Genomic DNA, 17,031 nt, shown 5'->3' on the forward strand with positions numbered 1-17,031 from the left:
TCTGTGAAAGCTGTTTGTCATCTCTGGATAGTGAGGATATTCCCTACCTGCTGGGATGCTGAAGCAGCTCTCTCTTCTGCCTGACTTAGACGTCTTTGAAGTCTGTTGGCTTTTTCTTGATGTTCCAGAATTAACTTTTCATTCTTTTAAGGGGAAATATAAAACAAATTCAAATCCAAATGTGATATGGGCATGTTTTTATGGAATAGCCAGTGAAAAATTTGGACATCATTTCATTACTTGTAAAATAAAGATAACATTATCTCCTTATTTACATTTTCCAAGTTATGAGCACCATATTACACAGTTGATTTTATTTCTTCCTAAGTCAGTGGTTCTCAACCTGTGGGTCAAGACTCTCTGGTGGGTTGGATGACTCTTTCACAGAGGTCGCATATCAGATATCCTGTATATCAGATATTTACAGTATGATTCATAAGAGTAGCAAACTTATACTTATGAAGTAATGATGAAATAATTTTATGGTTGGAGGTCACTACAAGATGAAGAACTATATTAAAGGGTTGTAGCATTAGGAAGGTTGAGGACTATTGTCTTAAGTTATTTCTTTCCCTCATATCATCCAAGACCCGATTTGACAAATCTAAAAGCAAACTGAATCATAAATGAAAACAAAACTTTTTGAGTTTTTGGCCTGTTAACCTTGTGGTGCTTGATCATTGCTTAGGGCCACAGAAGCCAAGCACTGGGCCTTATAACCACAGCCTCAGCAAGGGATGAACTCCTTTTGTGTGCTCCCCAAGACATCTGCATCCTGCAGAAGCTATTAGGGTCCAAAGGGTTATTAGACATTATTATGCATTGAATTCTTTTTTTTTTTTTTTTGGTTTTTTTCGAGACAGGGTTTCTCTGTGTAGCTTTGCGCCTTTCCTGGGACTAACTTGGTAGCCCAGGCTGGCCTCGAACTCACAGAGATCCGCCTGGCTCTGCCTCCCAAGTGCTGGGATTAAAGGCGTGCGCCACCACCGCCCGGCCTATGCATTGAATTCTATTCCCCCAAAGGTGCTCCAATTCTAATCCCTTGTAGTTGTGAATGTGACCTTACTTGCAAAAAATCTTTGCAGATGATTCAGTTAAGGGGATTATAGTGGGCCATACTGCATGGCTGATGTCTTCATGAAAATGGCAGATTTGGACACGAAGACAGATAAATACAGGGAAGATACTGTGAAGATAGAGAAAGCACCACTCATAAGCCAAGGAATGCTTTGAGCTGCAAGAGCTGGGAGAAAGGTGGTCAGAGTCTCTCAAGAAGCCAACTACAGACACTTTCTTGCCTCTGGAACCATGAGGACACAGATTTATGTTACTTACACAGCCTAGTTTGTTATCTTATGATATAATAGGAACTATAATATGAGTATCATGCTATCATTACATACTGTCATCCCAACAAATTAATAACAATTTGTCAACCGAAATGTGTTCTTTTTCCACACTTACCTGCTTGGTACAATACAGGCTAAAAAGACATTTTTGTACAAATACAATTATTATATAGGTTTTCTGGCATTTAACTGAATCCAGAGAATATAAAGCCAAACAGAAATGGCTAAAACTCCCCTTTTCTATGAAGCACTAGATAGCTGTTTATGTCCTAGCACAGAAGGGTTAGGTTAGAGTGAATGCCATGCCTAGCTACATGTAACAATGAGAAAAACAGCATAGGGTTAAAATGAGCTTATTATAATTAATAGTGTCAACAAGCAAAATTAAATCTACAAAGAGAACTGTATCAGCTGTACTAAACAACCAAGTTGTTTAATTATTAAATTTTTAAATTTAAGTTTTAAATTGTAAATTTTAAAGTTTTAAATTTTAAGAAGCACCTCATACACTAGAGAAAACTTGTGGAGAGATCCCATTATCTACAATAATCACTTTGATATCTACAATGAGACTATATATAATATACATCTTTCTATATGGTTACCATATTGGTTAAAACAAAGTGCAGACTGGGTAAATCTGATCTTTTGTTTCCTTCTGATCAAATATTGTTAACTGTACTGTACTGAAAAGTGTGTGTGTGTGTGTTTGTGTTTGTGTGTGTGTGTGTGTGTGTGTGTGTGTGTGTTTACTTACACAATGTATTTCCAAGTGGAAGATATATCAAGGAACATTTCAATATCAAATCTTTAACTATTTAATAAGTGTCTCCTATCAACAATGCCATGATGTTCAAGAGTGATGATCTCACTATGTCTCTTGTATATGACAATGGAAGAGAGGCCATATACCCTACTAATGAAATTCTACCACACATATCTGAAGCTAGAACATCAATGAAGAATCAGAGCTTGGGCTGGAGAGATGGCTCAGAGGTTAAGAGCACTGACTGCTCTTCCAGAGGTCCTGAGTTCAATTCCCAGCACCCACATGGTGGCTCATAACCACCTGTGGTGAGATCTGGTGCCCTCTTCTGGCTTGCAGTCATACATGCTGTATACATAATAAATAAATCTTTAAAAAAAAAAAAAAAAAAAAAGAATCAGAGCTCTAGGAAGCCCTAAATGTAGAAACTAGTTGCTTTTATAAAGCCATAAGACGCCGGGCGTTGGTGGCGCACGCCTTTAATCCCAGCACTCGGGAGGCAGAGCCAGGCGGATCTCTGTGAGTTCGAGGCCAGCCTGGGCTACCAAGTGAGCTCCAGGAAAGGCGCAAAGCTACACAGAGAAACCCTGTCTCGAAAAACAAAAAAAAAAAAAAAAAAAAAAAAAGCCATAAGAAAAGAAACGAGGTACTCTTTCTTTGCATACAATTCTAAGGTAGTTCTATCTTAATACTATTTTTGCATATTCTATTAGACAAAAGTATTTTTGATGTGCCTTCTGTGATGGAGTAAAACAAATGAAGAGGAATTAGGTACATTAGACAATCTTCGAGATTCTCATGAAAAAAGAGGATCCTAAAGTATACAGTCTCTAAAACACTGCACAAATTATACTATTAACACCAAATAAGAATTCTACTTGTAATGTATACAAAAGACGAATCACTGGTTTTCAAAGCTTTTATTCACATTATATTAAGTGTGAACATTTAGGGGTGATTTGTATGTGGTTATTTCCAAGTAGAGAATTAATTTGGATTTGGTGCATTTAAAATGCTACAGTATATATATCAAGCTGCAGCAGAAAGTACTTCTTTGGGGGGAGGGGAGTCATTTTCTTACCTCAGCTACCTTTTCATTTGCCATTTCCAGCTGAGAAAGCAGCTCTTGGGTATGAAGTTTCTGTCGACTCAGCTCACTCCTATTAACCGAGAAGAGGAAGAGAGAATATGAGAACTGATCAAAACATAAAACTGAAACAAAAGGAAGAGTTTGGAAGCATATGCAAATATAAAATATACACTTAAAACTTAAGTTTAAAAAAAGAATAAAAATTAAGAATAAAACAACCTAAAACTAAATCTTTACTAATGAGATATGCTTATATTTTGAACAAAAGCTTTTTTTTAATAACAAATAACTTACTATTTTTTTTTTAAAATAAAATATGGTGGTTTGAATGAGAATGGCTTCCACAGGCTCACGTTTGAATAACTGGTGCCCAGTTGGTGGAACTGTTTGGAAAGGATTAGGAGGCATGCCCTTGTTGAAGGAGGCGTGTCACTGGGGTGGGCTTTGAGGTTTAAAAACTCACACTATTCCCAGTGTGCTCCCTCATAATGTCCTACTTGTAGATCAAAATGTGAGCTCTCAGCTATTCCTGCTGCCATGCTTCTGCTATGCCATCATGAACTATAACTTCTGAAACCACAGCCCAAATTAAACGCTTCCTTTCATACATTGCCTTGGTCATGGTGTTTTGTCACAGCAATAAAAAAGTAACTAATGCATAATATATATATATATATATATATATATATATATTCTAGGGTAGTTACATTGTGGATATACTTAACACTACTGAACCCAGTAAAAATGGTTCAGAAGGTAAATGTAAATGATGTATATTTTGTTATAATTAAAAATTATATCACAGACAGGTTTAGGGGTACACATTTTTAATCGCAGCACTCATGAGACAGAGGCACGTGGATCTGTGAGTTTGAGGCCAGTCTGGTTTACACAGTGAATTCCAGGCTAGCTGGAGCTACACTGTGAGACCATATCTTGGACAAAAAACCAGACAAACAAACAAACAAACAACAACAAAACATGTATCATGGGCTGGAAAGTCAGCTCAGCAGCTAAGAGTACTTGCTGTTCTTGCGTAAGACCTGGGTTCAATTCCTAGCATCTACATAAGGCAGCTCACATCTGTCTGTTCCAGTTCCAGGGGTTACAATGCCCTCTGTTTGTCTCTGTGGGTACTGCATACACATGGTACACGCAAAAACAGGCAGGCACAAATACACATAATTAAAAATTAAAAAAAAAATGGGGGCTGGAGAGATAGCTCAGCAGTAAAGAGCACTGGCTGCCCTTCCCAAGGACTCAGGTTCAATTCCCAGCACCAACATGGCAGTTCACAACTGTATGCAACTCCAGTTCCAGGGGATCTGGCATCCTCACACAGACATACAGGAAGGCAAAACCCCAATGAACATAAAAAATAAATAAATCTTTAAAAAAAAATTTCAAAAATTGTTATCATGCTGGGTGTGGCGACAGATGGACAACCTGTAATGCCAAATATTAGAGGTTAAGGCACAGGATCACAAATCTGAGGCCAGCTTGGGGCTACAAAAAGGAAACCCTGGCTTATATATCTACAATCAAAGATATAAACAATCAGGTCACAATTTAAAAATCACAATTTATCATATGGCAAGTTTATGTATGTATTATATGTATATATGTTTTTTACCACAAAAAGACAAATAAAATGATTTAAAGATATAAAGTTTCATCAATTTTATTTTGAGATATTACTAGGTATTAAAATAAAAGTATTGCCGGGCGGTGGTGGCGCACGCCTTTAATCCCAGCACTCGGGAGGCAGAGGCAGGCGGATCTCTGTGAGTTCGAGGCCAGCCTGGGCTACCAAGTGAGCTCCAGGAAAGGCGCAAAGCTACACAGAGAAACCCTGTCTCGAAAAACCAAAAAAAAAAAAAAAAAAAAAAAAAAAATAAAATAAAATAAAAGTATATCTTGTTAAACACAGTATCTGTCATAAGTTCATAAATCACTGTGCTTCTACAGTATTTATACTTGAGATTTACACACAAAGACAAGCATGCTTCTAATACTAGGTACTCAGAAGACTGGGGCAAAAGGACCACCTTGAGTTCAAGATCAGCCTGGGGTACAGAGTGACATCCTGTCTCAAAAAGCAAAACAAACCAACCAACCAAGGTTCATGTATAGTGTCTCATGGCAGAGTTTAAATCTTGCAAATTATTAAACATTAAAATGTCATTTGATGTAATAAATTGTAACTGTGTCTATGTACATGTAGCATCTCTTTATCACTATTTATTATGCATCATAAGCTGAAGTTATCTGAAGCACAGAATTGAGGTTACTTCCTCTTCCTCCTCTGAGGCAGGCTCTCACTTTGTATCTCGGTTGGCCTGGAACTCAATTATATAGACCAGGCTGGCCTCAAACTCAGAGATCTGCTTGCTTTGCCTCCTGAGTGCTGGGATTAAAGGTGTGCCACTATGCCTGGCATCATCTTTTTGATTTAAACATACAAGCATTATATTGCCCTGGGCCAAGATAATTCCTAAGTCTCAGGCTGAGAATAGATATAATGTAGTCATACAAGAATGCAGGGGTCTCTTCAATCTCTAGGCCAAAAGAGTGATAATACATGGGAGGAGGCAAAAGACACACACACACACACACACACACACACACACACACACACACACACACAAACACACGTATTTATACATACATATATACTACACATACATACATATATATGTTTTTGAGACAGGGTTTCTCTGCGTGGTCCTGGCTCTCCTGGAACTCATTCTGTAGCCCAGGCTGGCCTCGAACTCAGAAATCTGCCTGACTCTGCCTCCCAAGTGCTGAGATTAAAAGTGTGTGCCACCACTGCCTGGCTATTTTAAGCATATTTAAGTACAGCACAATTTGGTGAAATATTTTCTGGGGATAACTCAATCTTATGTGCACAATAAAGCATACATCCATCTCTTGAACAAAACAAGCTAATAAAGAACAAAACACCAAAATAAAGACTGGACATGACTACACTGAAACTCTTTGTAAAGTACATGTGACACCTTCCAAAAAGATAGGTTCTATAGATTGACTGAGAAAAACAAGCTTATGATGAGGGTCTAGGGGAAGATCTGGTGTGATCTCAGGCAGATAATGAAAGGTCACCAGGATAGAATGTACACATGCTCTCAACAGGTACTACATTTCTTGAAGAAATATAACCCTGTGCATAAACATTCTGGGTTCTCCTACTGCTTATCTGTGAGCACAAAGACCTCCATGCCTACACAAGAAGTCAGTCAGAACAAATTTCAAATCAATTTTGTAGTATTAAAATAGCTAATTCAGTACTGGCTTTTGTCCTTTAACTTTATATATTTCTAAAATTAAGCAACAAAATAATACCAAACAGCTCCAAATTTTGTATTTTCAAATGAGCCATGTAAACAGTTTTAGAACTCAGTAAGTCCTTAGGGTCTACTATTTGACACAAAAGCTGTTAAAATTAGCAAGCTATGTGTCATAAATACAAAAGCAGAATAGATTCGTGTTACCACTAACCAGTTCCAATAATAGTTATTGACCACTTATCACAGGCTGATGTGGGACAAACAGTGGAGTCATAGTGCTCCCACCCCCAAACCCGCATTTTGAAAGACCATTGCTCACGCCCTTTCAATGATGTATTAACTTAGCTTCACAAGAAGGCTCCTAATAGTGAAGTACGTTTGGGATACAACTAGGAAGACTAGTATGTTCTAAAGCCTCACACTTGAAATAAAAATTATTCCTAAGAAGCTTATTTTAAAAAGTTACTTGAAAAAACTCAAACGTATACAGTAATGAGCAGATTGCTTGGTGATACCTAGTTTTAAGTGTCTGTTTTAGAATAACCTTGGAGGAACTACAAAGTTCACTTTGTAGTTGAATGTCCCACACTCTGAGAAGTGAGAATTTGCACTGGGAAGCAACCAGGATTAAGCTGTAGGTAGGAAATGTGCTGACATGTTCATGTGCTAAGGGAATACATGTGGATGGAAAGTCAGGGGATTAGAGCTGTCTCACCAGAGGAAGTACGCTTGTAAGCTGTTACATGAAAGTTAAACAGAAGTTGGATGGACAAAGGCAGGGGAGGAAGTGTGTAACAGACAATCAAATCCATGTGTACAGCCAGGGGCAAGAAAGGGCAATACATTAGAAAACTGTAGGAGGTTCAGTATGAATGGGACACACTGTGGTTACTAGTGTGTGTGTGAGTGGGGGGTGGGGGGAGATAGAGGTAAGAGGAAGAAACTGGAAATACAGACCACAGAGGATTTTGTATGTTGGAACAATTGGGATTTATTTTGCATACATTGGAAAGGTGCTGATGTTCTTTAAGAAGAGAAGTGACATGATTAACTTCCAGTTTCTGAAAATCTTGCTGATTGCAGTGGGAAAAACAGCAAGGAAAAAAGACTGCAGTCAAATTCAGTAGTTTTAGTAGTAATCAAGATGCTTAATGTTGATAGCCTCAACTACAGTGACTGGAGAGAAACAACCAGGTTCCAGATACAGGTAGGCAGACTTTAGAGTGCAATAATGACACTCAGAATTCTACTTGAACAACAGGATGGATATTAACATTTATGGAAATGGAACATACAGGATGAGATAAAAACACTGGCCAGGGTGGAGCACTGAGTATACAGGATGAGATAAAAACACTGGATAGGGTGGAGCACTGAGTATATAGGATGAGATAAAAACACTGGATAGGGTGGAGCACTGAGTATACAGGATGAGATAAAAACACTGGATAGGGTGGAGCACTGAGTATATAGGATGAGATAAAAACACAGGCCAGGTGAAGCACTGAGTCTGATGCACCAATAGAAATGTTTGGTGGAGAGCTGGCCATATAAATGGATTTCAAGAAAGGCCCGCATTTGGAGGTGGAGAGATAGTTCAATTCCCAGCACCACAGGGTAGCTCATGACTATCTGTAAATCTGGTTCTATGGGATCCATTGCCCTCTTCTGGCCTCAGATGGCAACAGACACACACTTGGTGCACAGTCCTACATATAGGCAAAACACACGTATAATAATAATAATAAAAGTAAAAGGTCAGCATTAAGTATTTTATAATAATAATTAGCCCCTTTCAATTTGTTTCTAAGAAACAGATATCCCAATCCACACCCACAGAGAGAATTTCTTTTCTTTCCTTTTTTTTTTTCCCCCCAAAATAGGGTCTCACTATATAGCTCTGACTGTCCTGGACTTAATATGTAGATCAGGCTGGTCTCAAACTCAAAGACGGTCGCCTGCTTCTGCTTCTTGAGTGCTGGGATTAAAGATATGTGCCATGATGCCCTGCTGAGAGTATTTCTGTTATTAAGTGAACTTCAATTTTAAGTTGCATTGCTGTGTGCTGTAACTGAGTGATGTGGCTGAAGAAGTACTGGAAAGGAGCCACAGGCAAGGTTTCCCTCCAGTGTAACAGCCTTTTGAAAATACCACAAATACTATTTTAAAAAAAGTTATATTCCTTAATGCACTTCGGTAAGAGGTTCCTATCTGAAACAGGGGACTGCAGATGGCTCAATGGTGCAAGCGTAAGGACTGGATTTGGATCCACATTATGTAGATTAATGCTGGGTGGGCATGCTGACTTGCCTGTGATTCTAGGGTCATTTCAAAGGCAGAGACAGGGAATCCTAAGAACAAGTTGGCTAGCTAAACTAGCTGAGTATAATTCAGAGACCCTGTTTCAATGAAGGTGGAAAGTGATCAAGGAAGACACTGGATATCAACCTCAGGCCTTCATACATATGCACTTGCACACATGTGGACACACAGACACACATACAGGAGGAAATAAAGAAGTCTGCATTTTCAGCCTTTACAAGTCAACGAATCTAATTGTTCCAATCACTACTATTGAGGTACATTTCAAGACAAGGTGGTGCCATGTAGAGTGTGGTTACTACAATATAAGGAAAAAGTCCCCCAGAGCATGAAAACCCTTCCTGGAGACTAAAGATTAAATCACCAAAGGTTCTATTCAACAATGTATGAGAAAATTAAAAACAAAAGGTGTACTATTCATCTCAGGGAAATGATGGATTTGCCAGCTGCAGTAAGTGCTTTCTTTGAAATCCTCTCATGACAATTTAACACACCATTGCCAGATGTTTTTCTATTGAAGTATATTATAATATGCTTCAGCTACTTTTAGTAATTATGCATTTGTAATCTGCCAGTACCTGCAGCTGCTGCTCATCCTGTTAATTAAAAAAAAAAACTTCTTTTAAAAACAGTTATAGTAGTCAGACATTACAGATGTACAACCAAAAAATTATGTTTTAGAAAGTAAAAAGAACTCCTTGGGCTCAAATGCTATGTGATCAACTACACACAGACACAGACAGACAAACACACAAAATAGTCTCACAGACATAAACAAAGAGTTGAGCATTTCTAATCTTAAGAACAGAAATCTGAAGCCTTTTAAAGTGTTAACATTATGCATAAAATAGTTCCAAAGCCTGAAAAATAGTAAAGCTGAAGTCTGAGGAGCAGGAAGAGGGAGGAAGGAGCAGGGTAAGAGAAGCTTATACTATACATTTTATCAGCTGTTCGTTCAGTACTTGAACACAGTGGTAATGAACATCCTGTTTCAATCTCATTGACTGTATCGGATAAGATGTTAGCTTACAGGTCTGTCAAAGTCACAGCAGTGTGTAGTTTCTCCTAAAATTCAGTGACATAAAAAGACTGAGTAGGCTAGTAGGGAGTGTAGTGTAGGAAAAGGAGAGTGTTTTAGGGCAATGTGGAATGTTTTATACAGCAAAGGTGGTATTTGAGTTGGGTCTGGAGAGGAGCTGGGAAAAGATAGGTACAGAAAGCAACAGCATGCACAAAATGGCCCTATCACCTTTTACTCCTAAGTGGGCCTTCTTTTTTCACAGTTTGTCTTTCTGGGTCTGGGTTACTTCACTCACTACTATGATCTTTTCTAGTTCTATCCATTTGTCTGCAAATTTTATGATGTCATTGTTTTTAACAGCTGAGTATTATTTCACTGTGTAAATGTACCACATTTTCTTTATCCATTCTTCTGTTGAGGGATATCTAGGTTGACTCCAGGATCTGGCTATTATGAGTAAAGCTACTATGAACATAGGTGAGCAAGTGGCCTTGAAGTAAGATGGAGCATCCTTTGGATATATGCCCAAGAGTGGTATAGCTGGGTCCTGAGGTAGATTGATTCCCAATTTTCTGTGAAACTGCCATATTGATTTCCAAAGTGGCTGTACACGTTTGCATTCCTATCAGCAATGGAGGGGTGTTCCCCTTACTTGACATCCTCTGCAGCATGAGCTGTCACTTCTGTTTTTGATCTTAGCCATTCTGACAGGTGTAAAGATGGAATCTTAGTCTTTTTGATTTGCATTTTTCTGATGGCTAAGGATGTTGAACATTTCTTTACATATTTCTTGGCCACTTGGGATTCCTCTGTTGAGAATTCTGTTTATATCTGTACCCTATTTTTTAATTGGATTTAGTTTGTTAATGTCTAGTTTCTTGAGTTCTCTATATATTTTGGGAATCAGCCCTCTGTCAGAAGTGGAGTTGGTGAAAATCTTTTCCCATTCTGTAGGCTGCTGCTTTGTTCTACTTATGGTATTCCTTGCCTTAGAGAAGCTTTTCAGGTTCATGAGATCCCATTAAGTAATTGTCCATCTTAGTGCCTGTGCTATTGGTGGTCTGTTCAGGAAGTTGTCTCCTGTGCCAAAGTGTTCCAGGCTATTTTGTATGTTCTGTTTTATCAGGTTCAGTATATCTTGGTTTATATGCTGAGGTCTTTGATCCACTTGGACTTGGATTTTGTGCAGTGTGATAGATATGGACCTATTTGCATTCTTCTACATGGCAACATCCAGTTAGACCAGCACCATTTGTTGAAGATGCTTTTTTTTCTATTGTATAATTTTGGCTTTTTTGTTCAAAACCAGGTGCCCATAGGTGTGTGGATTTACATCTGGGTCTTCAATTGGATTCCACTGATCCACCTGTCTGTTTTTATGCCAATACCATGTGATTTTTATTACTATAGCTCTGTTGTAGATCTTGAAATCAGGAATGGTGATACTTCTGGAAGTTCTTTGTTTTAGTTGTACAAGATTGTTTTAGCTTTCCTGGCTTCTTTGTTTTCCCATATGAAGTTGAGTATTGTTCTTTAAAGTTCTGTAAAGAATTGTGTTGGGATTTTGATGGAGATTTTGTTTAATCTGTAGATTGCTCTGCCTTTTGGTTAGTTTGGATAAGGGTTTATCTTGTTGATTTTCTCAAGGAACCAGCTCTGTTTCACTGATTCTTTGTTTTATTCTTTTGTTTCTATTTTATTGACTTCAGCCCTCAGTTCGATCATTGCCTGCCATCTATTCCTCTTGTGTCTTTGCTTCTTTTTTTTTGCTCTAAAACTTTCAAGTGTGCTGTTAAGTTGTTAGTATGAGGTCTCTCCAAATTCTCTGAAGGCACCTAGTACTATAACCTTCCTCTTGGCACAGCTTTCATTGTGTCCCGTAAGTTTTGGTATGTTGTACATTTACTTTCATTGAATTCTAGGAAGTATTCAATTTCCCTCTTTATTTCTGCCTTGAACCAATAGCCATTCAGTACAGAGTTGTTCAGTTTCTATGAGTTTGTAGGTTTTCTGTTGTTGTGAAGCTTTAATCTATGGAGGTCTGACAGGATGCAGGGGGTTATTTCAATTTTCTTGTATCTGTTGAGAGTTGCTTTGTGACTGAGTATGTGGTCAGTTTTGGAGAAGGTTCCATGAAGTGCTGAAAGAAGGTATATTCTTTTGTGTCTGGGTAAAATGTTCTGTAGATATCTATTTGGTTTATAACATCTGTTAATTCCATTATTTCTCTCATTTCTGTCTGGATGACCTGTCCTTTGGTGAGAGTGGGGTATTGAAATCTTCCACTATCAATGTGTGAGGGTCGATGTGTGATTTATATTTTACTAAGGTTTTTTTTTTTTTTTTTTTTTTTTTTTTTTTTTTTTTTTTTACAAATGTGGGTGCCTTAACATTTGGGGCATAGATGTTGAGAATTGAAACATCATCTTGGAGTTTTCCTTTGAGAAGTATGCAGTGTCCTTCCCCATCATTTTGATTAATTTTGGTTTGAAGTCTATTTTGTTAGATATTAGAATAGCTACACCAGCTTGCTTCTCAGGGCCATTTGTGTGGAAAATCTTTTCCCAACTTTGTACTCCTAGGTAATGTCTATCTTTGATGCTGAGGTGTGTTCCTTGTATGCAGCAGAAGGATGGATCTTGGTTTTGCATATACTTTTTTAGTCTGTGTCTTTTTATTCAAAATTGATATTGAGAGGTATCGATGACCAATGATTGTCAATTCCTGTTATTTTGTTGTAGTTATTGTTGGTACTGTGCGTGTGTGTGTTTTCCTTCTTTGGGTTACAATGGTGTGAGACTATTTATTGCCCGTGTTTTCACAGGTGTAGTTAACCTTCTTGGGTTGTAGTTTTCCTTCTAGTAACTTCTGTAGTCCTGATTTGTGGACAAATATTGTTTAAATTTGACTTTATTGTGGAATATTTTGTTTTCTCTGTCTATGGGATTTAAAGTTTTGCTGGTTATAGCAGTCTGGGATGGCATCTGTGGCCTGCAGCACATCTCTCTAGGCCCTTTTGGCTTTTGAGAAATTGGTTGTTAATTCTATTAAGTCTGCCCTTATATGTTGCTTGGCCTTTTTCTCTTGCAGCTTTTAATATTCTTTCTTTGTTCTGTGTGTTTAGTGTTTTGATTATTATGTGGCAAGGGGACTTTCTTTTCTGGTCCAATATATTTGGTATTCTGTAAGCTTCTTGTACCTTTATAGGCATGTCCTTGTGGTGATATATTGTGTACCCAAATAAACTTATCTGGGGATCAGAGGACAGAGCAGCCACCAAATTAGACCTAGAGGTCAGGCAGTGGTGGCACACACCCTTAATCCTATCACTTGGGAGGCAGAGATCCATCTGGATCTCTGTGAGTTCAAGGCCACACTGGGAACAGAGCCAGGCCTGGTGCAACACACTTTAATCCCAGCACTAGGAAGGAAGTAAGATGGCAGGGCACAGAAAGGTATATAAGGCGTGAGTAAACAAGAAGTTTCTCTCTTGAGGGTGAGGAATTCATAGAGGTAAGAACATGGTTGGCTTGTTCTGTTTCTCTGATCTTTCAGCTTTCACCCCAATATCTAGTTTTTGGTTTTTTTTTTTTTTTTTTTTTAAATAAGACCATTTAGCAATTTGTATTATATGCCATTATTTATGTCAGAAAAAATTTCTTCTATTATTTTGTTGAAAATATTTTCTCAGCCTTTAAGCTTGGATCCTTCTCCTTCTATTCCTATTATTCTGAGGTTTGATCTTTTCATAGTTTCCCAGATTTCCTGGATGTTTGTGTCAGTAATTTTTTAGATTTAACATTTTCTTTGATTGATGTATGTATTTCTTTTATTGTGTCTTCAATGCCTGAAATTCTCTCTTCCAAATCTCTTGTATTCTGTTGGTGATGCTTGTGTCTGTGGTTTCTGTTCACTTACCTAGATTTTCTATTTCCAGAATTCCCTCAGTTTGTATTTTCTTTATTGCTTCTATTTCCACTTTCAGGTCTTGAACAGTTTTATTTGTTTTCTTCAACTTTTTTTTCTTGGCCTTTCTGACATTCTTTAAGGGATTTATTGATTTCCTCTAACTTTTTGATTATCTTTTCCTCAATTTCTTTAAGGGATTTATTTATTCATTTCCTCTTTAAGGACCGCTATCATCTTCATAAAGTCGGTTTTAAGGTCACTTTCTTGTGCTTCAGCTGTGTTAAAATATTCCTGTAATGGGATGACGGGGTTATGGTGATGACATATTGCCCTGGCTGTGGTTGATTGTGTTCTTACACTGACATTTTGGCATCTAGATTTGGCATGATTATAGGTCTAGGTTCTGGTTTCTGGGTTTGTCTTTGCTACAGGGGTGTTTTCTTCCTTGCTTTCTGTTTCCTCTTTGGTCTTCTGGCTGGAGTGGCCTAGTTTTCAGGGAGTTGGCCTAGCCTCTGCTGGGGTAGAAGGCTTCTGCCAGAGGTGTGGGTAAGTATTCCTTCTTATCCTATATTCAACTATCAAAGAATCTTTACTAATTCTAAAACAAGACCCAAAATGAATCTGTCTTTCCCTTTCTTCTTCTCAAGATACTACCCCCTATCCATTTTAAACACATATACAAATTGAGAAATTCTAACCTTAAAAGTTTATTTTTGGGCTGGAGAGATGACTCAGTGGTGATCAGTGGTACTTGCCGACATGCTTGAAAACATAATTTCAATTCCATTACCCACATGGTGGAAGCAGAGAACCAAATTCTGCAAGTCATTCTCTGACATCTACATGGTGCTAAGACATACAAGTACCTCCACTCTCATAAAATACATGAATAAATCAATGTGAAAAGTTTATTGCTCTATTTGCTCTAAACAACTAACTCATAATTGCAAAAAAACCTGTGGGATGGGGAGTGATAATTCAAACATGCACAGTGACCTAACTGTGCTGTGACACAGTGGAACTTACTTCTTGTATGCAACACTTTGGTACCCGTTATCCAACTTTTACCTTTTTTCTCACTCTGCTGCTTGGCCTAGTGATCAATATTCTATTCTCTTCTTACATGTGGCCAAGCTTTTAGCTTTCACATATGAAGTTCTCATGTTCCTTTCTGTGCATGGCTTAATTCACTTAATATAATATCTTCCAGCAATTCTATAACTGATTTCATTCTTATTTTAGGACAGATTGGTATTCCATTGCAAGCACGCATATAAGTAGACATACACTTTTTATTCATACATTCAACCACTTGTGGACATCTGAATTGTGCACACTTAGGTTATTATGGATGATGACCAACACACATGGGACATGGGAATATAGGACGTCTTTGATATAGCAATTACATTTTATTTCCTTTGGCTCATACTCATTACTGTGTTAGCTGTATCACACTGCACTTCTATTTTTAAGTTTTATGGATGTCCAAGTTTCCCATCATGGCTGCATTAATTTAATTTCCTAAACCACTGTTCTCTCTTACTGATGTTCTTTCAATAGCCTTCTAAGGGAGTCCCAAACTTTTCACTTTATTCTTCATATGATTACCAGACTGAGCTTTCCCAGAAAACAAAATAATCAGATCAGGTGACTTAGCTTCAAAAATTGTCCAACAGCTTTCTTTCATAGCTACAGTAAGGTCCTACATAATCAGGTTCCTGACTGTAGCCGAGATACACATTACCTGTGGTCCATCATTGCCAAGACTCCTGTGCTCTATGCTACAGTGGGTCCAAATGACTGATTCTGGCCAAAGGAGGTAAGAGGAAGTGAGCTGAGCCAGTGAGGACTCACACTCCACTTCCATTCTTCTTCCCCTGTGTCTGAAATCTCAGAAAAACATGTTCAAGACAGTGGAAGCTGTAGCAGCAGACCTTCCTTAGCCAATTATATTTTGCATGCCAATGAGGATGAAAAACCTTCTACTGATTAGTTCAAGATCACATTTTGTTTGTCACTGAACTTGGGATTAACACACTCCTGAAAACTGACCTCATCTACCATTTCTGTCTTTATTTTGCATACCAATTCTTTCACATCTGACAAATCAAGCATATGCCTATCCTGGATCTTCAAACTAACTCTTCTTTCTGTTTGGAATGCTCTCTTAGGATATTTACACAGATACTTTAAGCCATCTTAAGATTCATTTCTTTACAGAAACTTCCTTGTCTACTCATACACAGGAATTTACTCATTCATCATTATATTGGCTTACTTAAAATTTTTGGCATAGCACTCATTTTCTGGTTTTAAATGTATATGTTTATTTGATAGTCTTAAAAAGTGGGGACCCTGGTCTCTGCTAAATCATTATTATTTCCTGGCCAGTGGCTTTTCAATAAATATGAGGTGAATGAGAGATGTGAAGACTAAGCTACTGAAGAAGGGCTGGCCATTCATACTTGGTTGAGATGTGGTGGTTAAGAGTGGCTATAACACAAGAACACACCAGAGATAGAGAAGCAGAGTACAGGTAAGTAAGGCAGAGGGAAAAAAAATCATGAAAACAACAGCAATAAAGCTGTCAAGTAGCCAGGGCCAGGAGCATATTTACTTCTTAGAAAAGCTACTCTGACAGCTGTATAGAAGCCAGAACAGATGTGAGAAGAATGATGGGAGATGAGACTGAAGTAGGTTTGTTTTTTTAAGAGCTGTGGTCAAAGACTGGGCCTGATTGACTGCACAGACAGAAAGTGACTGCATGTTAGCACAAGTTCTGCAACATTATCATACAGAAGGATTTGCCAGTTCACATCTCCAACACTGCCTGCCTTTTCTTTTTTCTCTAAATACTTGCAGACATTGGATGTCAGCTCTAAAAACTGACATTTTGACTAGCTTTCTGTATAAAACTATTGTTTAGGTTTGTATCTTTTCAAGGCAGAGTGAGGCTGAACTTGCCTGGATATGTTTAAAGGTGTCTGCATTTCTTCTGAGAGCTGGCAGTTCATGCATATGTCCATTCTTCTCTTAGGCTACCCACCTTCCTGAAAATTAACCTGTACTTCCTTTCCCGGTATGCTATTTGTCTTTTGTCTTTATTTAGTATCATTCTTCATAATGGTTTTCAGTTCTACTTTTTTGGCTAAGTTAGTTACTCTTTTCCTTTTTTGGGCTTTCAGTTTTGTTTTGATTACAAAGAATTCTTTATTCTAAGGAAATAAAAGCAATACATCTTTTAATACAGTCTTTTTTGATAT

General features: G+C 37.9%; 1 protein-coding gene across 3 annotated transcripts in view; it reads right to left on the minus strand.

Annotated features, from left to right (window-relative positions):
• Positions 1-17,031, minus strand: part of Sclt1 (sodium channel and clathrin linker 1) — a 108,349-nt gene that overhangs the window by 2,577 nt on the left and 88,741 nt on the right. For all 3 annotated transcript variants that reach the window (XM_006987463.4, XM_016005996.3, XM_076574039.1), the window contains 2 exons: positions 3,197-3,275; positions 48-143 (listed from right to left, as the gene is read on the minus strand). In XM_006987463.4, the coding sequence (XP_006987525.1) occupies positions 48-143; positions 3,197-3,275 (175 nt within the window). The remainder of the gene's footprint in view (positions 1-47; positions 144-3,196; positions 3,276-17,031) is intronic.

The sequence above is a fragment of the Peromyscus maniculatus genome, chromosome 6 (genome assembly GCF_049852395.1).
Source record: "Peromyscus maniculatus bairdii isolate BWxNUB_F1_BW_parent chromosome 6, HU_Pman_BW_mat_3.1, whole genome shotgun sequence".
In the NCBI taxonomy this organism is placed as follows: domain Eukaryota; kingdom Metazoa; phylum Chordata; class Mammalia; order Rodentia; family Cricetidae; genus Peromyscus; species Peromyscus maniculatus.